At 34.2% G+C, this 23,310-nt stretch overlaps 1 protein-coding gene across 5 annotated transcripts in view; it reads left to right on the top strand.

Moving 5' to 3' along the window:
• The window catches only part of LOC150102045 (small integral membrane protein 14), an 81,740-nt gene that overhangs the window by 34,930 nt on the left and 23,500 nt on the right, over positions 1 to 23,310 (top strand). For 3 of the 5 annotated variants that reach the window (XM_090400060.1, XM_090400064.1, XM_090400062.1), the window contains exons 2-3: positions 742 to 833; positions 6,354 to 6,402. In XM_090400060.1, coding sequence (XP_090256186.1) covers positions 759 to 833; positions 6,354 to 6,402 — 124 coding nt within the window. In that variant the 5' untranslated portion in view covers positions 742 to 758. Of the gene's footprint in view, positions 1 to 731; positions 834 to 6,353; positions 6,403 to 23,310 lie in introns of all 5 variants that reach the window. The other 2 variants (XM_090400061.1, XM_090400063.1) reach the window with 1 other exon arrangement.

Below are 23,310 nucleotides of genomic sequence, written 5' to 3'. Positions count from 1 at the left end.
TTTACATCTCCACCCCTCCCACCTCAATTTATTACTATTATAATAGGTTAGCCTGTTGAATAATTTTTCAAAGTAATAATTACCTAGATATTATAAACAAATCATTGATATTTAGGTATATTAACTGTCCTAGTTAACTAAGTGGATAGCATTTCTTCTTTTCAGCCTATAGACTGTGCATTCAAATTCTGTCACATGATATTTGTAAAATGCTTTTAAGTGGTAGATTTTCCTTTCCTAGTATGAAACCACCACCTGATTATTATAGGCTTGGTGCAGTGTTTGATCTCTTTGTTGAAAAAGTATATTTGGTCTTTCTAACTTTTTAAGGGTGGGACCATCGTTAAAACTTGAATAATTTTTAAGATTTAATTAAATGTTTCTAAATTAATCTTAAATCACTAAAGTGATTATAGCTGATTATAGAAGTGGTTTTAAACTTAGAATATTCCAGATGGGTGATGATGACTTAAGAAAAATATAATTCCATTGAAAAATTCAAGGATTAATCTTATGATTTGAGATATGCTATAATGCAAGTGTTATGTTTATTTTTACATAATATTTTACATATATATTTATACTATAATCTTGTTCTTATGTTGTCAGATTTTTCTTAATAACAGATCCAGAACAACCTTCAGACTTGTGTTTATATGGTAGCTTAATTTTGATTTTTGCAGTTTGAAAAAGCAGAATGGAAAGGTTAGTTAGACTTATCTCATTTTAAGTTTCTTGCAGTTCTCGATTAATCAGCTATGGCAGATGGTGGCTTTGACCCATGTGAGTGCATATGGACTCATGAACAGGCTATGAGAAGATTGATTTCTTTGGTAAGAAATACTGAAATCTTTTTTAGCATTTGTTTTATTATTACTATACTTCCATGGCTTACTAGAAGACATTGCAGAAGCTTCACCCAGGATACCACAGTGCCTGCTATACCACACTTTGAAGTCATTGATTCTTAAATACTAACTACTCTTCATGCATCTCTGGAAATCCATTTGTTATTAATTACGATAAACTGCAGTTCTCTGAGTAGCACAGTGTGCTCTCTTGATTTTTTCCCCCCTTTATGATTTTAAAAATATTTTGTTTACTTCTGTTTTTATTTTCTTGTGGATTGTGTGTTTAAGTTGCAGATTTTTTTAAATATATAGTACATCGTTAGAGTGAAATTAATGAGCTGGCATACATGGAAAATGCCTGTTTTTCCTAGCTTATGACAAATTTTTTTTGTAGAAACACATGGCTTAAATGGGATAGGGTAACATAATGAATAGACCATCAGTATATAATTTATATAAGGGAAAAATAAGGGATTTAATATAAAACTTGTATTACATGATTAGCATCTCTCATAACATCTTCATAGTTAACACAATGGCATAGCTTGGCTTTTGGTGTCCTAGGTAAATTTGTAGCCAAGCCTTTTATAGTATGACAATTTTGATAATTGGTAAAATATCCTGCCATTGACACTATTGGTAGCCATCCTAAGTGAGTGAACTTTTTTGTAATATGTGAGCTACTGAGTGAACACACAACAGATGGACCATTATAAGAAACAAGAATGGAAATAAAAACAAATGCTACAAAGTGCATCCTTTTTATTGTTCTGATATTGGTAGTATGATATGATTAAGAAACTAAGCAATGGTTTAAATGAGCCAGTAAGCATAAACATAAAATACGTAAATAAACACAGTGGAGAGATATTTAAATATTAATTAATTATACAAATATTTTAGTTAGCTAGTTAAACCATCATCAGTGTAATGGAATAAACGTGTAGAAAGGCTTACATGTTTGTCATACATGTTGATTATTTTTGACGATATATATATATATTAGAACACAGACCAATAAGTAAATAATTATTTATTGACTTATTGCTAATATTTCACTGGTATTCTAACCAGCATCTTCAGAGCACAAAAAACAGTCTGTCACAGTGTGCAAGACAACAACACAACAACAACAATCTGGTGTAACAATGGGACTAGTTAGGACAATTGAGCTACAACACAAAGACTAAAGTTCTAATTGGGTGCCCTCTACTTGGTAAAAAAAAAAAAAAAAAAAAAAACAGAGTGAAAGCAGGTACTAGTTATGTCTTACAATGACTGTCCCAAATCTTAGGCAAATTTATATAGCCATACTTGTTGAGGTTCAGAGTATGTTTCAAGGCTTCTGTTGATTCTAAGAACAATCTCTCTGACTTGTAAAAGCTCCCCCCCCCCAGTTTATCCTGTGTGCAGCGGTATCTAAAGCATGGTCTACTAGACCTGACTTGCCATAGCGATAGTGCCAGATGTATTTTTTATGTTCACTTAGGCGGATGTCCACAGTTCTTCCTGTCTGACCATAGTAAACTTGATCACATGAACAGGGTACTTTGTAGACTCCTGGATGTGATAAGGGGGGGGGGATACTGTCCTTGGGTGAATGGATGAGAGTAGCTAATTTGACATACGGTCTAAATGTGGTGTGTAGTTATTGAGCACTCTAGATATCTTTACCGATGTGCCTTTAATGTATGGGATGGTGACTGTTTTGTTGTAGTTCTCCTTGGTGGACAGTGGGGGAGGGTATTTCTTACTCACTTATGCCACACATTCTTAGCCAATGCCTATAATCCCCATAAGATAGACAAGATACTAAATACTCCCCCCCCCCCTGCTGTCCATCAAAAAAAAAAAAAAAAAAAAAGGTGCTGCACAGAAAGAATGCTTGAAACACACTCTGAACCTTAATAAGTGTGGCTGTATAAATTTGCCTAAGATTTGGGAGACAGTCATCTTAAGACATAACTAGTACCTGCTTTCTCTTCTGTTTTTTTTTTTTTTTTTTTTTTTTTTTTTTTTTTTTTTTTTTTTTTTTTACATAGAGGGCCCTAATTAGGACTTCAGTCTTTGTGTTGTTGTCTCGGCACTGTGACAAACTGTTTTTTGTGCTCTGAAGATTCTGGTTAGAATACCAGCGAAATTTTAGCAATAAGTCAATAAATATTTACTTATCAGTGTAATAGAATATTAATGGGAAATTCAATAAACAATAATGTAAACAAATAGAGAGTGGTATCTTTTTCCAATCTGTAGTCGTGAGACGGCCAGGTAAATAGTTTGGTGCCCAAAAGCTAAGGACGAACATTTTTACCTGTATGTGAAAAAATTTTCACGACTACAGCCAAATGTGGACATAAATTTATTGCGAGCATACTTATTAAGGTTCAGAGTATTTTTTTTGTAACATTTTTTGTGTAATATAAGTTATATTACACAAAAAATGTTATAAATTTTGTCCAAATTAAATTGTAATATGTTTTTGGTTAAATTTACAAATTTCCTAAGCATGCAGTTAAGGAATTAAAATACAGTGTTTATAGAAAATAATGCAGAGAGACATTTCGTTATGGGATATATCCACCTTGAACAGCAATGCAGCTCTCATAGTGTTGTTCCATGCTTAGCACAAGGGATTCAGGAGTTGTTGAGACAAACTGACCCACTCCTCCTTCAGAGCAAGGCCTTGTTTGTTTTCTGGAGGGGAAATTTCAAGCAGCAATGCATCTTCCTATTGTGTCCCAAATGTGAAGTAATGATTACTGTCTCTATACTCATTTGGCTGATTTGCTGATGCATGCCATCCACATCTCTTTTGCACTCTTCCAGGCCAGAAAAGTGTATATTTTGTCTCTCTCCCTCAGCTTTACCTTCCTGGTGAACTTATACTTTTGCTAATTAGTAAACTTCCTTCCTATGGAAGTAAAGCATTAGTGAGACTTAAGCAAGTCTCACTGCCATAAACTCCTCATCCTTGTTCCTGATAATTCTGGCTTTAGTACACTGCTTGGAAAGAAGTCAACAGACACCCCCATGGGCAAGGTGCATCATGGCATGTAACGAGTCGCATGTTTGTAGCCACTTTAAATTGGAGGAATATGATGTTCCCAAGTCAGTGCAACTATGTCTGGGTGAAATGGCTGCGAGAAGGGAACTGATGGAGTTTGAAAGAGGCATTGCGATAAGATTTCATGTTGCAGGCCAACAATTTGCATGGCAAATTGTTGACAAATTAGGCCATCCCACGTCAACAGTGATACCATACTAAGATGGAAGTGCAGGGAGTAAACTGCAAGTGCTGCCTGCAGCGGACAACCCACCACACTCACCGAATGCGACCATAGGATAATATGTAAAAACTGCCATTCGTTGGCTGACACATTCAGTGTGGATACCAAGAAAATTTTATACTTGGTTTTAATCCTTTTCCCAAAGAAGCAAAACATGTTTGTGCATGAAATACATGCCTGAGCTACTTGGTATATATAGAGGCTAATGACTTCATATCACTTGCCCTAGTATGTATTCCATAATGCAAAGCACAACCCCCTTTCGAACTTCTATAATGCAATGCATAATGGGAAGGACCACTACCCAGACCGGTTTCTACCTTTATACCAAGTATACCAAGTTAAGATAAGTAGCGAAAAGGTGCTTAACCTTATTATTAAAAATCTCTGGATGAGAGAAAAATACAGAAAGTTTTTTACCTTGGTTTTATTATACACTAAAGATACCAAGAAATTTTATACTTGGTTTTAACCTTTTCCCAAGGTAGCAAAACAATGTTTTGCACATGATTAAAACCAAGGATCTTAAATATAATCCAATTCCATATTCTGCAATTTATGCAACAATCTTTCATATTGTATTTTATCAAACGTATCATGGTGTATTCCATTTCCCTTGTCTAACTCAATGGTAACATTGTTATAGAATGTGAGCAAGCTGCTAACACACAACCTTCCGTTAGTAAACTCATGCTGTTCATTTCAAAGTATAGTTTTTCTATCAACCCATTTCTGTATGTGAATTCTAACCAACCTTTCCAAAATCTTCATCACTACTCCAGAGATACTGATAGGTTGATAGTTGGATACATCAGTCTTTGCACAACCCTTGTGTAATGGGATTATCATACATTCTTTTCTTTCCACTCCTGTAAAATCTTCCCTGTTCTGAGACTCAAGTTATATAGCTTAGTCAAATGCTATTCATGTTGTCTGTCTTCAGACTTCTGTAAGTAGGTTGTTAGCCTAGCTTTCAGTTTGGACACATTACATGCAGTGGAATATGGATCATTATCTTCAAACTATGCAACTAATGCTGGTGTTCCACACACCTCTGCTTGCTCACCTACTCTTTTGTATCAATGATCTCCAGTTGACTACAAATCCAGTTCAGTTTTGCTAATGAAGGTTGCATTCCTGCAATAGTGGTAATGAAGAAAACCACCAATTCTCAACTCCTATCCTACCTCAAAAGCACCCAGCTAATAAACTACCACCAGTATGGATTCTGTTACTGCCGATCAACAGGAAATCTACTCACGTATATCACCCATCTTTGGACAAATGCCATGGAGATGTTTGGTGAATCTCAAGTGGTTGTACTTTATCACAAAAGCTTTTAACTGGGTTTGACACAAAGGCTTACTAAACAAACTCTCATCATTTGGTCTATCTCAGGGGTTCTGCAGTTGGATTGCCAGCTTTCTGTCTGAATGCACGCTGTGTGTTATGGTGGATGGTTCCTTATATTCTCACCATTTAACTAATGCAGGGGTTCCACAAGGTTCTGACCTCCAACCCAATATGCAGTTTTTGCAGATGACAGCACATTGCACTGCTTCCTTTCATTTGATAAACCTTACTCTACACAAATTACCTCAACCTACAGAACATCAACCCTCACTTCCCTCAATTCTGATCTGTGAACCATTCTCCAATGGGGTTCAGATAACCTTGTTAATTCAGTGCTAGCAAAACTCACTTTTGCCTTATTTCTCACCATTTTCTCTCAGTATTATCTTTAACAACATTCAAATTTCCAGACCAGATGAAATTTCTTTTCTTGGAATCACTCTGACATCAAGCCTTTCCTGACATAAACACATCACTACCATTGCATCACAGCTTCTAAAAAAAAGAATTTCTCTTACATTCAAGACATTATTACTTCACCTCTGAACAGCTCTCTTAAAATGCTTGACTCAATGCAGAGGAGGACAGTTAGATTGATTAATAACGAAATCTCTTACCAACTTGCTCCTCCCACTTTTGTACAGGCAATTTTGGTTTTTGCAATATGTGTATTTTATAAATATTTCCATGGCAAATATTCAACTGAAATAGCATCAATAATTCTCCAACTCAGTACTAAGCCAGCTGGTTTAAAGTACTGTATTTAGTAAATCATTGAGTTCAAATGTAGTTGTGGAAATTTGGTGTGATTTTATGTGATAAATTATATTTCAGCTTCTTCTTTTTTTTTTTTTTTAAATAGCTTCGCAATACCCAAGGATACTGTACAGAAAATGAGTGCTATCGTGAACGTGAGTATTACTTAATTCATATTAATAGTTTTAACATAAATTTTTTGATTCAAAACAAAACTTAATTTTAAAGTAATTTTATGTATATTATACCTAATATAATACACTTATGTTATATTCATTATCAGGAATTAGAAATGATAAAATTCAGTTTAAATTTGAAATAATAAGATGGAGAGGTCTCATCAATGAAATCTAGACCCAAGGATATACTGAAAACTAAATAAAGTAATGTTTTCCTTATATAATTAGCAAAATGGTTTCATCAAATTCTTTATATGTACCATCAAGGGGTGTGCAAGGTACTTTGATAGTACAGGATGAAAAGTCTACATTATTACCAACTCACCTTTTGACATTTTCCTCCAAATTATTCTGTTATCTCTCAGGACTCGAGTAGTATCGGATCTTATATTTTGGTCTATTAACTCACTCTTCTAATTGCATCAGTTTGTCTAGAATTTTGTTTCTCTAGGTCCTTTTCTTACCATCTTAGCATCAAATGCTGACCTTTCACTTTCCCATTTTGTTCAAGTGGTATGATCCATACCACCTGAAATGAGCTCTGGTAGTATGGTCAAGTCCCTTCTTAATATCTTAATTTTATGTGATTCTGTCATTGATGCCATCTGTTCATTTTCCTAATTTTTCTCATAACTCTCCTATATTTCATTTCTAGTCTTTGATCAGCTGCTTTATTTTTTAACCCAGCTAGAACCATATTACTTTATTATTAATATTAGTTTGAATGCTGTCTTGGAAGAGTGATTAATGTATCTGTTATCTAACCAACAGACTATGAGTTGAAATCCTACCATGTTTGTGAATGCCTTTAGTTGGGAAGATGAATTTTGTTACCTGGTGTGAGATCACTGACCTGCTTATTGCCATGCAGCTTCAAAAATTTCCATGTTTGTTTCTTTGGTTTGTTTGCTTTCTGGGCTATGAAAAAAAAAAAAAAAAAAAAAATCCTTAGCCCAAGCACAATGCTATACCACAGTTTCATAACTTTTCATAGGTGAGTGTATGTGTGTGTGTGTATGTATATATATATATATATATATATAATTAATTTTTTTTTAACTTGGAGATACTGTATATATATTAGGGTTACCAAGTAATTTTATAAGCTTGGTTATTTAACTCCTAATCCCAAGTATGCAAACAATTAAGTTTGCACCTGATACATGAGTTGCCCTGGTGTTGTACCATCTTTAGACTTGAACTATGTTTCAGGCTCAAACTTAATTGTTTGCATACTTGGGATTAGGAGTTAAATAACCAAGCTTATAAAATTACTTGGTAACTCTAATATATATATATATATATATATATATATATATAAAACTAGTGTTTTGACTAATTTCTTTTTTATTCCATATAAATTTACTTGACTGACTTCCTCACATACCAACTTTGCTTATTCTGTTGTCTGTTTCCATATTAATTTACTATTGTCATTAAAAAAAGCAGGCCCACACAGTTGAATATTCGTTTTATTTGTTCTGTAGGTTCTCTATTCAGAATTTAGCTGATGTTCTGTCTGTTTTCACAGTCTGTCGTTATTATTGATGTTCATGTAAATGCATTACAGCAGTTATTCAATTTAGTTTAGAAATCTTGCAGACTTGTATTGGATTTATTAAGGAGTATAACAGGATCTGCATAATTTGAATATCTCCGATTTCTAGATCAGGTTTAATGTCACTCCATCATGCGACCTGTATATATAATAAACAACACTGGGGATAATGTGCACATTTCTCTCTCCTGTCCCATTTTGCTTCAAATCAACTTTCTGTGTTTCATTTCTGACTGCTGACTTACAGCTAAAATATAAACTGTATTGTTTGATATAATGTTCTGTTTCTAGACATTTTATAGAAACGTATGGTAGACATAATAAAAGTATACTAGAAAAATTGGTAAAAAAAGATAATTTCCAAGAATAGGTAGATAAAAATGTGATACTCTATGGGGGTCAATGACTTTGTGAAGGGCAAGTCATGCCTTAGTAATTTTCTAACTTTTTATAATAGAATAACAGCTGAATTGGATAAAGGAAATGGCTACATGTTGATTTTGCAAAGAATATTCCACTAGAATACCACACTTAACTCTGTTACGCAAATTGGAACAAATGGGGATGGATGTGACACTGGTTAAGTAGATAAGAGGGTGGCTGCTGGACAGATATCAAAAAAGTGGTATATGGAAGGGAAGAATAGAGGTGAAGACAGTTGACTGGTAATGTGGTGCAAGGTTCAGTGCTGGAACCATTGCTGTTTAATTTGTACATAAATGATGTAGGAAATAAACTGAAAGGAAATATTCAGTTGTTTGCTGATGATGCAAAATTAGATAAAGTAATAGTTAATTAAGGCAATGTGGAGAGCTTGCAGGATGATTTTAAATAAGCTGTCAGTATGGGCAAAAGATAATGGATGTCAGTTTAATGTCAAGAAATGTAAAATTATGCATTTTGGGATAAATAGATTACAAGCAATGTATCACATTGATTGCACTGTACTCCAGGAAATAGATAAACCTAGAGATTTATGGGTGGATGTAGACAGAGTTAAAGTTTAGAGGACATATTGCTAAGGTTGCTAAAGTAGCCCATAAGATTATATGGCTATTGAAGAACACATTAACAAGTAGAGATAAGTTGTTATTCCTCTTTATAAGGCCTCGATACACCCACATCTCGATTACTGTGCTCAAGTCTGGCTTCCTGGGTTTCTTGGGGATGAGGAAGCAGTGGAGAGAATTCAGAGGTGAGTGACCAAGATGGTGAGTGGCCTGTTGAATGTTCCTTATTGAAGATAGATTGAAGATGTGTGGATTGCAGAAGTTGGTTGATAAGAGAAAGAGACGGGATATGATAGAAACATTTAAGTTGCTTAAAGGGTTTATAGGGAAAATGTTTCAGCACTTGACTAGAACAAGGGATCATCCCGGAAGTTGAATAAGGGTGTGGTGAGTAGGGGTGTGAGGACTAGATTTTTTGCTTGGAGAGTTGTGAATGAGTGGAATGGGTTGCCAGAGTCAGTTGAGAGTGCTTTTGTCTGTTAATAGGTTCAATTTATTTTACTTTAGTGTATGGCTCATACATGAAAAGTTACATCATATTAATCTTTAATATATATGAACATAATAATAGACATATGTACAATAGTAAGACTTAATACAGTCATAAGAGACACTCAAGAATAGGCTAATGGGTTAAAGAAGGATATGATAGATTGTGTGGATAGATTGAGTCTCCCACGATGAGTTTGAATTCCATGGTAGTGCCCATATAATATATATTTTAATAAATGGTTTAACACATATAAAGGAAATGGTCTCTTTTGATGTGTTTTTTTTCTCAATTTACAAACATACTTCTATAAGAAAACTTCAGTTTTCTATAAGAGATTTTCCTGAGAATGTTATTGAATTGTTTAAATTTACCATCAGTACAGGATACGTCATATGGCAGAACAAGTTACATCAGCAGATAGAAGGAACAGTTACCATGAGCAGTCCTATCTCCTGCTTTGGCTAATTATTTCATGAAACATCTATTTTTCCTCAATCTTGTCTGTTTTGTTTGATATATATTTGCAGTGTTGTCCCACTCTTAAACAGAATTACTTCATATTTAAATAACATGACTTACACATGTAACAAAAAATGTATAGAATTTTATTACTTCAGTTTTTACACAGAATAAACTCCTTGAACAACCTCATTAAGTTCACTATTGAATGTGAATCTAACAGTCTTCCCTTGGATACTTTAGAAATCCATAACTCTACAGACAATACTAAATTTTCCATCTACACGAAGCTTTCCTTCACACAAGACGTGTGTTATCAAAAGTTTTGTACACAGAGCACATACAATTTGTTCTTCAGACATCCTTCTGTTAGAAGAATTAAATAAAATATGAATCACTTTGTCTAATGGATATACAGAAACTACCATCCAGAAAATAATTGATAATTATTCTTCATCTAGACAACAATCCAATATGAAGGGGATTTCCTTACCCCACCTTAAAGGGACTTTTGAACAAATGACAAGGATTCTCTGCAAATATAATCTATGCACTACTTTCAAACAGCATGAAAGTTATCTTCTTTCCTACCATCTACTAAAATTGCTTCCACTATCCTTATATTATTACTTGGTGTCTATTGAGTATCCTGTTTGTGTTGAATTTGCTCTTTTGGACAGACTGGCCATTCTGCTACGATCAGGATTGAACACCAAGATTACGCCTTTTGAGAGTACATCAGGAAATTGATGATGATGATTACATGAGATTTCTCAAATCACAGGATTCAGGCCTTGGTTCTCATGCCATCGACACTAGACATAGTTTGTTGGAATCAGACACTGTTATAGTAGATTTAAATGCAGTTGTCTATTTTCTTTGAAATGTGAAACACTACATTGTCTTAATCTTAGTTAAAAATGCATGATTATCTCCAAGTTTTGGAAAGTAATAGTAATTTAAATTACAAAGTTATACCTGATCTGGTTTCTTGGAACTTGAATAGAATTGTTTCCTGCTCATTCAGCTGTGACAGGCACACATGAGAGTATGACTCATTTTTGTTTTAATATTTTGAATGTTGTAACCAATTCTTTGCTCTCTCCCTTAATGATGCTCTTGTTACAACAAGCAAAATATACAGGAGTTGTAAATAAATGCTGATTTTCTTTACTTGTGTTAAAACTATTTTTTTTTAAAATATATCATGTCCTGTTTTACAACATATAATTATAGTGTTTGGAACAGCTTGGCATCTTGTCATATGCCTTTTTCTCTAGATGTGCAAAATTTAAATATAGATATTTATTATCTTCTGTAATTATGATTTCACAATTATTTGTTGGGAAATAAAAACCTGATCCTGATAGAAAACAGTTTGGTCTGAACAGCTTGCTTCAGTTTCTCTTCCACATGTTTTCTTATCCCTTTCTCAAGTATGCTTGTATAAATCTTACCCAGAACACTCAGCAAGGAAATTTTCTTGAGAGTTTTGATTGCTTTTTTTACCTTTTGAAATAAGTGTTGATATGTACTTCTGACTTCATTTCTCTTGAATGTTTTCAGGCATCATTGTGTCACTTGTTTCATTTAGCATTGTTTCAGAGTATTTACTCCAGACATCTAGAATATCTATCAGTTTTCACAAAACATTTATCATCTCTAATTCTTTTTACAGTACTTTCCTCAATTTCTAAGCTTTTTTTTTCAGTAGCCTCCAGAACATTTTGCCTCCTCCTTGCTATATTTTTACCAGTCTTTCTATGACTTTTGTTTAGTTTCTTTTACACGTTAGTTCACTTTTTTTTACATTTTTTTTTTCCTGTGTTTTCTACTGTATTTTGTATTGAAAAGTGAAAACACAAGTTCATTAATCTTTAAGTTCTCTAAGGCAAACAGCATCAAGAAATTTCTTTACACACAGGAAAAAGACAATTTATACCTGTACTTTCAATATATGCCTTACCTCAAGCATATTCAGTTTCTGTCTAAAACCGATACCAAAAATATGAATAGTTTATCTCATAAACTTCAGCTGTCCAGTATTGAAACAGAAAACAGCTAGTTTGGAATGTTTCCTTGTAGAACTTGACAACTGTCAGTTCTACAAATACAAGAAATAGCAGTCTTTCCAATCTTCAAACGGTAGAAGATACGTTAACTTCTCAATATGAGCTTGATCATGAGGAATTTGCAAAAAATAACTATTCATATCTTATATTTTCTTCTTTATTTCTTAAAGGGAATCATTCTTCATAATTCTTCCTTTTGTTTTTCTGTCCATTCAATTTTTTTATAATCCTCTCTCTTTCTCTCTCATACATATGGAATATATTCTCCCTCATGTCCATCAGATGTTGGTTTCATACCAGCAGAACATATACATTATTTTTTGTGATTCTGTGAATGATGTCACAACAACCAGGTATCATATATCACAGAGAAGCCTTTCAGTAATGATGGACTGGATACATTTGTTGATAGTGTGATGAAGTTTCTTTTTTGCTTGATGACAACTTCATGTACTCAATGTAAAAAAAAAAAAAAAAATGCACAGAACCGAACAGGGCTTCTGACCTAATGGCCAGTCCTCACCTTCTTGTGGAGCACCTTGTTAGGCATCTATTTATTCATATATATATTTATGCATTTATTCAGTTGACTTCCTACCAAGTCAGCTGAATAAATTTATATGGAATAAGAGAGAAATTAGCCAAAACACTAAATTAACTGTATACAAGACAGTGTTCAAACCAATTTTAACTTATAGATCTCAGAGCTGGGTCAGAAGTAAAACACTTGACCAAGGACTAGAGACTAATATGAGACTCCTGAGAAAGATTACGGGCACAAACAGATGGTATCAATGGTAATATCATATTAAAAAACAAGGATATTAGGAAAAAACTTGACATTGTCATCATCCAGGAATGTGTTAGCAGAGCTAATTTCAGGTGGTATGGTCACTTAACAGAATGGGAGAGGAAAGATTAGCAAAACAAGTGTTCTCTGCCAGGTTGCCAGGAAAAAGACCTAGAGGAAGACCAAGATATAGGTGGAGTGATACAGTAAAAAGTGCCTTAGAAGATAGAAATATAAGATCTGAGAATATTGGAATCTTGATAGGTAACAGAGTGATTTGGTAGAAAATTATAGATAGGAAGTTAGTACTACATGAAAAATTTACATCATTACTATCATATCCTATACACCCCTTCAGGGCATATATCAGTAATTTGATTATGATGATGACTTCCTACCATGCTAGCTTTGTTCATTTTGTTGTCTATTTCCATATTTAATTTACCATCTTCACTAAAAATCGTGCCTAAGTAGTTGAAATGTTTGACTTGTTCTATAGGTTCTCCATTCACAATGCAGTTGATATTTTCAACGCTTCTGCCTATTTTCATTGTCTTTGTCTTGTCATTGCTGATCTTCATACCACATCTATTACAACAGTTATTCAATTTAATCAGGGAATCTTGCAGACTTGTAGCAGATTTATTTAGAAGTTATAAAATCATCTGCATAATGCAAGGAGCTGAGATTAGCATCTCCAATTTTGATATCAGGTTTAATGCCACTTTCCTTCATAATGTGATCCATATAGATAATGAATAACAGAGGGGATAATGTACATCTTTGTCTGACACCAGATGTAAAATTAAACCATCTTCCTCTACTTCCTTCAGTTGTAATGCTGACGTACAACTCAAAGACTAAGTATTGCTTGATATAATTCCCCATTAATACCATATAACTGTAACATTTTGAATAGCTTCTATCTTGCCATCTTGTCATATGCCTTTTCCAGATCGACAAAACTTAAATATACAGATCTTTGTTATATTCCCATGATTTCTCAACTATTTGTTGTAAAGTGAAAACTGATCTGTTAGCCCCTATTTGGCCTGAATCCAGCTTGTTCTTCACCAAGCTTCTCTTCCACAATCCTTCTCAACTGTTTCTCAAGTATACTTTCATATATCTTACCAGGCACACTCATTAGAGAAATACCTCTGTAATTCTCAAATTTAGTTTTATTTCCCTTTTTATATATGGGTACTATGAGAGCTCTACTCCAATCATCTGGAATTAGTCCCTCTGTCCAGGCCTTCTGAACTATGCAGTGCAGCCACGGTACGACTTTTATACCTCCATACTTCAGCATTTCTGGTCGAATATCATCTAATCCTGCTGCCTTTTCACATTTCAGACTTTTGATAGCTTTTTCTACTTCAAGTATGGATATATATTCCTGACTGCATTCCTGGTCAGTGTTTTTTACTACTATGCTATCATCACTGCTTGTTTCATTTAGCAGTTTTTCGATAATTACTCCATACTTGAAGGGTATCTTTTTCTGCAGTTTTCATGTCACCTTTATCATCTCTAATTCCTTTTACAGCACTCTTTCCTCCATTTCTGAGCTTCTTCAACAACCTCCAGAATATCTTGCCACCTTCTTGATATTTATTTTCTACAGGAAGATGATGTTAAATCTGTCAAACAAGGATGTACATTATCCCCTCTGTTATTCATTATCTATTATATGGATCACATTATGAAATAAAGTGGTATTAAACCTGATATCAAAATTGGGGATGTTAATCTCAGCTCTTTGTTTCATGCAGATGATGTTACACTTTTAAATAAATTGGTACAAGTCTTCAAGGTTCCCTGACTAAATTGAATAACTGTTGTAATAAATTCGGTATGAAAATCAGCAATAAGAAAACAAATGCAATGAAAATAGGCAGAAACATTGAAAATATCTATGTTTTTAGTTATCTTACACCAGCTACTTAGGTGGTGCTTTTTGGAATTGTCAGTTATTGTTTATTTTGAGCTTAATATGTACTGAAGATGCCTGTGACACACAGGTGAAAATGATACTATTAAATAATCTTTGTATGTGAGTTTTTTCCGTTATTAATTTTGTATCGATTGAAAATATCAACTGCGCCATGAATGGAGAACCTATAGAACAGATAAAACATTTCAGCTACCCTAGCACAATTTTTAATGAAGATGGTAAATGATATATGGAAATAGACAACAGAATCAACAATCTGGTATGGTAGGAGGTCAACTAAATAAATTTATATGGAATAAGAGAGAAATTAGCTGTATACAAAGAAAGTGTTCAAACCAATTTTAACTTAATGATCTGAGAGCTGGGTTAGAAATAAAACACTTGAACAAAGACTAGAGACCACAGATATGAGAGTGCTGATAAAGATTATGGGCAAGAAAAAATGCCATCAGTGGCAATATCATATTAAAAACGAGGATATTAGGAAAGCACTTGACATTGTTAGCATCTAGGAATTTGGATAAAAAATTGTAGATATGAAGCCATTAATGATGTGAGTTTTCATGTAGTATAATACTATACAGGGTGTTCGGGATAAATTTGACAGTTTCGTAAGGAAAAAGAAAATCTTCTTTGTATCTATTAAATTTAATGAATTGACAAAAAAACATTACAGGCAGAGTTAATTACAATACTATCAACAAGATTTACTCAAAATAACCACCATTAGCATCGATCACAGCTTCAATTCTGCTTCGGAACCTCGAACAAGCTGATGCTACAGTCTCCCTGGGAAGGGCCGCAAAAACTGTTTTAATTTTATCCATTAACTGGGCTTTTGTATTACTGGAAGTGCGATTGGTGTCTTTTTCAACTGCGCCCCATACAAAATAATCCATGGGGGTTAAGGTCTGGGGAGTTTGGAGGCCAAACATTTGGACTGGTGAAGTCGTAGAAATTTTCAGACAACCATTTTTGACTTTTCCCAGAGGTGTGGCAAGGGGCCGAATCCTGCTGCCATACATACGGCCTACCATTGGCTACCCTTGTTATCCAGGGCTTGACTACAGTTAGCAACTCCACGAACAAAGCCCGAATTCCAATGCCAGGGTTCTTCAACACCTGTTCCTGCAGATTTGCGAGGAATTCTGCTGTACGAACGCAATCAGATCGTCTGCTAGGGATCTTTCTTCTTGCTACATCCTCGTAGTCACCATTGCAAGTCTCTAGTTCATGCCTGATTGTTTTTACTGTATTCAGGGAGCATTGGGCAGCAGTCGTAATATCCTTATTTTGATGGCGGGCACGAATCATCATGATACAAGTTATTCTCTTCCATGATTCAGGTGGGTTCCAGCTATCCATCCTTTCTGACATCTGGTATATGAATGAAGAAGGGTCCAAACTTTTAAATGAAGAGAAGTGTGTGTTAATACATGTAACTTACGGAAAAATATAATTAATTATAAATATGTCAAATTTATCCCGAACACCCTGTATATCCTGTACGCCAATTGAGGGTACATGCGTTTGCGAGACACAGGGTGCTTGTTCCTCGTTGACTTTTGTTGCCACCATCTTTGCTTCGTACGGTAGGCATAACAGGCACTTATATGTGGCTGATCTTTAACTGGAAAGATAACTGATTTAATTCACTGTAAGTACTTACAGATTGTGCAGAAATAATCAGCTCCTTAGTACCCACTGTTAAGATTTCAGTTTAATGATTTATTTGAATGATAAACACGAGCAATAAAATGCAGAAGCACAAGTTTAGAGTAGCTTTTTCACTCTTTCTTCCCATGACTTTTGTTTAGCTAGTTTTACAGTGTTTAACTTTCTTACATTTGTCTCTGTATTCTCTAAGAACACAAGCTGGCTTATTTGCCAGGAATTTTCGATATGCTTTTTTCTTATTCTTCACTACCTCTTTAACTTCTTGTGTCCACCATGGAGTTCTGATTTTTCTATCCTTGCAGACAACCTCACCACTTGCCTCTCTGGCCGAATCTATCAATGTTTTCTTCATGATTTGCCAGTGAATCTTCAAGATTTGGTTCCTATTCTGAAACTCTTTCATTTTTCCTTGAATAATGTTTGTGTATTTTAGTCTGCAGTTCACATCTGAGAGTTGCTCAACTTTTATTCGCTTTAACAAGACTAAATGGCAATCACTTACAATTTCAAATTCTCTGTACACTCTAGTGTCCTGCACCAGTGAGAAAACATCACTATCAACAATAATATAGACTTTCTTATTCCTTGCCTCTTCTCTCCATGTTAATTTGTGCACATTTTTATGTTGGAATATTATGTTAGTAATAATCAGTCCATGTCCAGAGCAGAAATCCAACAGTTTCTTACCATTATTATTTCTTTTGCTCATTTCTTCAATTTTTTCTGAAAACATTCCTATATGTCTGGTATTCTTATATCAGTGTTTAGATTTTCAACAAGGACCAACTTTTTCTTTGTCAGCTATTCTTTTTTAATGACCTGAAAAATTGCGTGCTTTTTTTTTTTTTTTTAAGTAGAATCTTCTGTGGGATCAGAAGTCTCATTTTGTCCAGTCCCACATTTTGATGTTTTGTATGAAATCTACTCTGCTTGTCATTCAGGACGTTTCCTAGCATTTAGTGTCTAATATTATAGCTATTTCTTTTCTGTCATTATTACTTTCATATATAATATCTTGTAGTTTCTGTTTAGAACAATCTTCCATTTATAAGGTGGAAGATAATGATCAGAGAAAGGAATATCAATTTTAAAATACTCTAGATGATTGAGACCTCACCAATAGTCCAAACTGTTCTGACTAGTTATCTTTTCCATATTGCATGGCAATATATATATCCAAAAGGAGTATGCTTATTTTGGAATATAAGTAGTCTATTTAGGAAGACACTCCATGCTCAAACTTTTTTTTGCTCACTCTTGTGTAAGGAATTTACACAAGAATATAATTCCTTGTTGAGTATAATTTACAAAAAAATGAACTAATAAACTACTTGAGTAGTTAAAGATTCTGCATCTGCTGTATTTTTGGAAACAACTATTGTTTTTGAGATGACTTAATAAAATTGTTTTCAGTGTTGTGATCTTTACATCAAGGTTTATCTTCAGGAGTGCACGTGCACACATACACACACGTGAAATTAATTACATCAGCCCAACTCATAAATTAATACTTGACACCTTGTAGTTAGTCCTCTCACTTGATATTAATGTCATGTTTATCCTTTATCTGAATTCTTGTTAATTTTATTAATGATAAGAGTTCTTTTTTGATTTGGGGGAATCTGAATATTCTCAGGATATAGTGTGGTATTAAAATTTTTTTTTTTTTTTTAACTACTTCAGGAGACCCTGAAGTTTAGTTTTTTGTGGGATTGTAGTTGTCTGCTAAGTAAAATGGTATTGAAAACAAACTTAATTTTCTTCAAGTAATATTTTCTGTTTAATAACATCATGGCATTACCTTTTCAGCTAATGAGCAATTCTTTGTTTATTTTCAGTAATTTTATGGCTAAACTTTTCTTCTTTGGTCAGTCTCCCTGGAGGTGTTCCGATGTTTTTTCAAATAGATTACTTGAGCATAATTTTGTCCATAATGTTAGCAGAGATTTAAATTTTTTTTTTAAGTATGTTTTATCATATTTAATTTGTCAAATGATGAAAATACAACTGCAAAATTTGGGCCTTTGAGTAGCAATGGTTCCAAAACTAAGAGTATGGCTTGACAAGTTGACATTGCTGTTAATTGGCTAGAGTTTAAGCTATCCAATTTGGAATCAAGGCTTTCTTTGTCCTCATTGAGGTAGTAATTGACAGTGCTGTTAGTACTTCATGCTAATTTGGATAACACCTGTTTGTTTGTTTTTTTAATCTTATTTTTTTTATCTCATTAAATTTTTTGTTTTCTTTTGAATTTGTTCTCTGAGCAGAGTCTTTTCCATGCAAGAATAAATATGAAGTGACTTGTTAGAGCTAAACTTCTTTGAGCTTGATGCAGCTGGAATTGCATGCTGACTCAGCATCTTTTTAGAAACTATGTAGTTAATGAGCTTAGATATCTGTGTACTTATTGTAGTAGTTGCATTTCTTTTGGGTACTTATTCCATGGATAGCAGTTGTCATCATCCATGGAATGAGTGCTCATCTATTGGCTACTTGGATTTTGACAAGTTCAATAGTAATTTTTTTCTTCTCTAATTCCCATTTTCACTCCAACAGTATTTTAAATACAATTAACTCCCATTTCCACTCCAAAATACAATTAACAAGAGACTTCAGGTAAAGGAAAAAAGCTATGAATTATTATATTAACATGGCAGGATTGATAACAGGATATCAGATATTCTTGTAGGAAGGCTTATACATTGGTTTTACATGCTTACTAAATAACTTAAGGAATTCACAACGTACAATAGAATATAAATTAAATTAAACTTTAATCAATATTTCCAATATTTCGGCAATGTCAAGTTGCCATCTTCACAGGAACTTAAAATAAAGACATGTGCATGCAGGCACTACACAGAGTAAATGAGGAAGAAGCGAGGAAGCTATTGTTTCTCCTAAAAGTCCTGATGGTGCCCCCCTAGCGGGCTATGTAGGTATTCTTGGCCGTTGGGCTGAAGGTCTTCTGATGTACGTTTCCCAAATTTGGGGCAGTCTCATGCAACCAAATTTGTTGAGGTTTGTCATGTTTCTTAGGGCTGAGGCTGATTTCATGAAACATGCCAAACCTCAACAAATTTGGTTCAACAAATACTTACTAAGTTATTTAGTAAGCAGGATATCAGATAATTTTTTTTTTTACCATAAGATGCCTTGCTAGGCAGGTTAATTGGTGATACATATTGTAGCTTAATGAAGTAGTGTTGCTTTATGTCAACTGAGTTGAGAGTTGCTTTGTCAACTCTCAACTCAGTTGACAAAGTAAACACCATTATAACAAGATCACTCACTATAGCACACTTAAAAAGTCCCAATTATAGTACAATGACAAAACAGAAAAATGGGCAAAGGAGACAAGAGAAAAACCTTAAACAATTCCTGTCGTCCCAAGGAGATGGTTACAGTGAGAGTTGATTATATATAAGAGCTTGAAACATTTCGTGTTTACTTTACTAGTTAGGCAAATATGTCACTAGTCAGTTATTGTCATCCTGGGGTTGCCTTATATCATACTCACATGTTTAATTTTGGACCTGTCAATTTAAAAGTATTTTGTTATGCTGCACTTAACTTTAACTGTTAACACCCCTACTGGCCGAGGCGGATAAATAGTGAGACCAAATTGCACTTCTTATCCATGTTATTCAATAGATGTTACAGAATCGTATCCAGATTTAGCTGGACGTCTATAGACGTCGTAGCCGGTTGGGAGGTTAATGTTGAGGTCGATATGTCATTTGATGTGAAGAAAAAATTCATACAGTTTATTAGTGACACTTGACCATTATTATTTAGCTAGTGTTACACATTTTTCTAACACATTTTTGACTTCAACATTTGTTTATATCACAAAATAAATTTGACTTTTTTCAGAGCAGTGACTCAAGACAATTTCTTTCTTGATATAAAAAAATATTGAAACTAAAAAACACATTTGAAATCGCTATAACTTCAAATATATAAAATTAAACCCTTAGGTCAGTCCACACACACACACAAAAATAGGTTTTCTGAATTTTGATTGGCAGATCCAGGGCAGCTGATATCATATAATGGAGCAATAACTAAAGAAACATCCCAAAGATGTTTGATGGGATTGAGGTCTGGACTCTGAGCCGGCCAGTCCAATGTTGTTTGTGGAAACCAGTCTTAGACATGCAGTACAGTATGGCATGGAGCATTATTATGTTAAAATATGCAAGAGTCACTGCTGAAGTACTTCACATCTTGAAGTTGTCCAGGATGTCTGGGTAAGCATCAGATGTCATGGTTTTGGGCATGTCCACCAATGGACCAAGCCCCTATCCAACTGAAACACCCACATACCATTACTGAGTCTCCACCAAACTTAACAGTTGGAATGATGCATTCCTGCGAGAACCGTTCCCTGAGTAATCTCCAGATCCAAACACAACCATTAGATTGAAATATTTGAAAGCGTGATTTGTTACTCCACAGAACCCTTTTCCAATCATTTGCGGTCCAGAAATGTGAAAGATGCCAGTCTAAATGTCACTTGGCATTAAGGGGGGGGGGTTGATGTGTGGCTTGTTCGCAGCAGCTCTGCCATGGTACCTAAGGCATGAAACTCACTGCAGACATTTCTAGTGCTGACAGATGTCCCTGCAGCATTTTCCAGGTTGATTTCAGGGTCCTGCTGATGATGTGTGGAATGCCCAGTCATTCTGAGACAGAACTTGTCGATCCCAGTCAATGAGTGTTGGTGGTAGCACCATGAGCTTTTCATCTACAAATGACATGATCAACAGTGAATTTCAGTATACTGAGATAGGTAGCAGTGTTATGGACAGAAATACCACTGATGTGTCTGTCAGCTCGGCTGAACATGGCATCTTGACATTGAGTGCAGTGCAAAACACACAGCACATCCCACATTTTATTGGCTGACTTTTACAGACACTTGAATATTCGCATGTGGTAGGATCCAAAATTTGCATGGCACATAAGGTGTCTAAATGCTTTTGTTAACATAGTGTGTATAAAAAAAAAATACTTGAAATGTGGAAAGGTAACTGAAGTAGATGATATTCAACCAGAAATGGTCAAATATGGAGGTATAAGTTTTATAGTGGTTGCATTGCATAATTTAGAGGGTGGCTTGGTCAAAAGGTCAAATTCCAGGTGATTGTAGTAGTGCTCTGGAGCAAAACTGAATGTGAGAATTACAGAGGAATTTACCTACTGAGTATTACTGGTAAGATTTATGTGAGTCTACTTGAGAAACAGCTAAGAAAAAATGGCAAAAGGGAAGTTTGAGAAGAACACTCTGATCAGGCCAAATACGGTTTGTCAGGATCAGATTTTCATTTTAACACAATTGAGAAATCATGGGAATATAACAAGGATCTGTATTTGTTTTGAAGATCTGGTGCTAAGAGATATATGACAAGGTGCTAAGACAAAAGTCTTAGCACCTTGTCATATATTGAACAGCTAAGACAAGAGTCTTAGCTGTTCAAAATTGCAAATATAATATCAGTGGCCAAATGCCTGATATAATAAATGGGATATTATTATTTACTAAAATAAAGAGCCAAAAGGCTTCAGTTTGGCGATGCAAAATTATATAAATCAAGTGGATATTAAATCCAGCATTATTTTGTACAGGACATTATTATATCAGCAATACATAGTCTATATTTGAGTTGTAAGTCTGCAGTCAGAACTGAAAGATAAGAAGATAGTTTAATGTTAAATTAGGTGTGAGATAAGGGTACATATTTTGCCCACTGCTATTCATCATCTATATCGATCACATTATGAAGGAAAATTCTATTAAGTGATATCAAAATTGGAGATGATAATCTCAGCTCTTTACTTTATGCAAATGATGTTATATCTCTAAATAAATCCATTACAAGTCTAGGATTCCATGACTAAATTGAACAACTGCTGTGATAAATTGGGTATATGGGGGGGGGGGATAAATAGGCAGAAACATTGAAAACATCATCCTGAATGGAGAATCCATAGAACAAGTAAAACATTTTGGCTATTTAGGCATAATTTTTAGTGAAGATGGCAAATTGAATATGGAAATAGACAAGAGAATTAGCAAAGCTGGCATCATTGGAAGTCAACTGAATAAATTTACCTAGAATAAGAAAAATTAGTCAAAACACTAAACTTGGTATATACAAGATAGTGTTTAAACCAGTTTTAACTTATGGATCTGAGAGCTGGGTTAGAAATAAAACACTTGATCAAAGACTGTTGGCTATAGTTATGAGAAAGATTAGGGGGAATGAACAGATAGCATCATATTTAAAATGAGGATATTAGGAAAGAACGTGATGTTAGCTATCAGGAATGTGTTAAGAGCTATCCTCAGATGGTATAGCCACTTAAACAGAATGGGAGAGGAAAAATTAGCAAAACAAGTGTTTTTTGTGCTAGAATGATGGTAAATAGATCTAGAGAAAGACCATGGCTTTATTGGATTGAAACAGTAACATGTGCTTTAGAAGACAGAAATATCTGATAACATTGGAGTCCTTATAAATAATATTATAACAGATTATTTATAAGGACTCCAATGTTATCAGATCTTATATTTCTGTCTTCTAAGAATTTATAACAGATTATAATATTATTTATAATCTGTTATAAATAATATTATAACAGATTAATTTGGAGGAAAATTATTGATAGGAAGTCAATAATGAACTATTTTTTTCATATAGTACTATCATAATATTCTGTATCCTCTCCCCAAGGATACATATCAGGAATTTTGATGAGTTTCAGTTTAGTTAGCGAATCCTACAGACATGTTACAAGATTTATTTAGGCATATAACATCATGTACATAAAGTAGAGAGCTGAGATTTACATATCCAATATT

This window comes from Typopeltis vanoorti, chromosome 11, assembly GCF_054136105.1.
Source record: "Typopeltis vanoorti isolate ZY-2024b chromosome 11, IOZ_Tvanoo_1.0, whole genome shotgun sequence".
Classification (NCBI taxonomy): Eukaryota; Metazoa; Arthropoda; class Arachnida; order Uropygi; family Thelyphonidae; genus Typopeltis; species Typopeltis vanoorti.
This window is presented reverse-complemented; position numbering and strand designations above follow the sequence as displayed.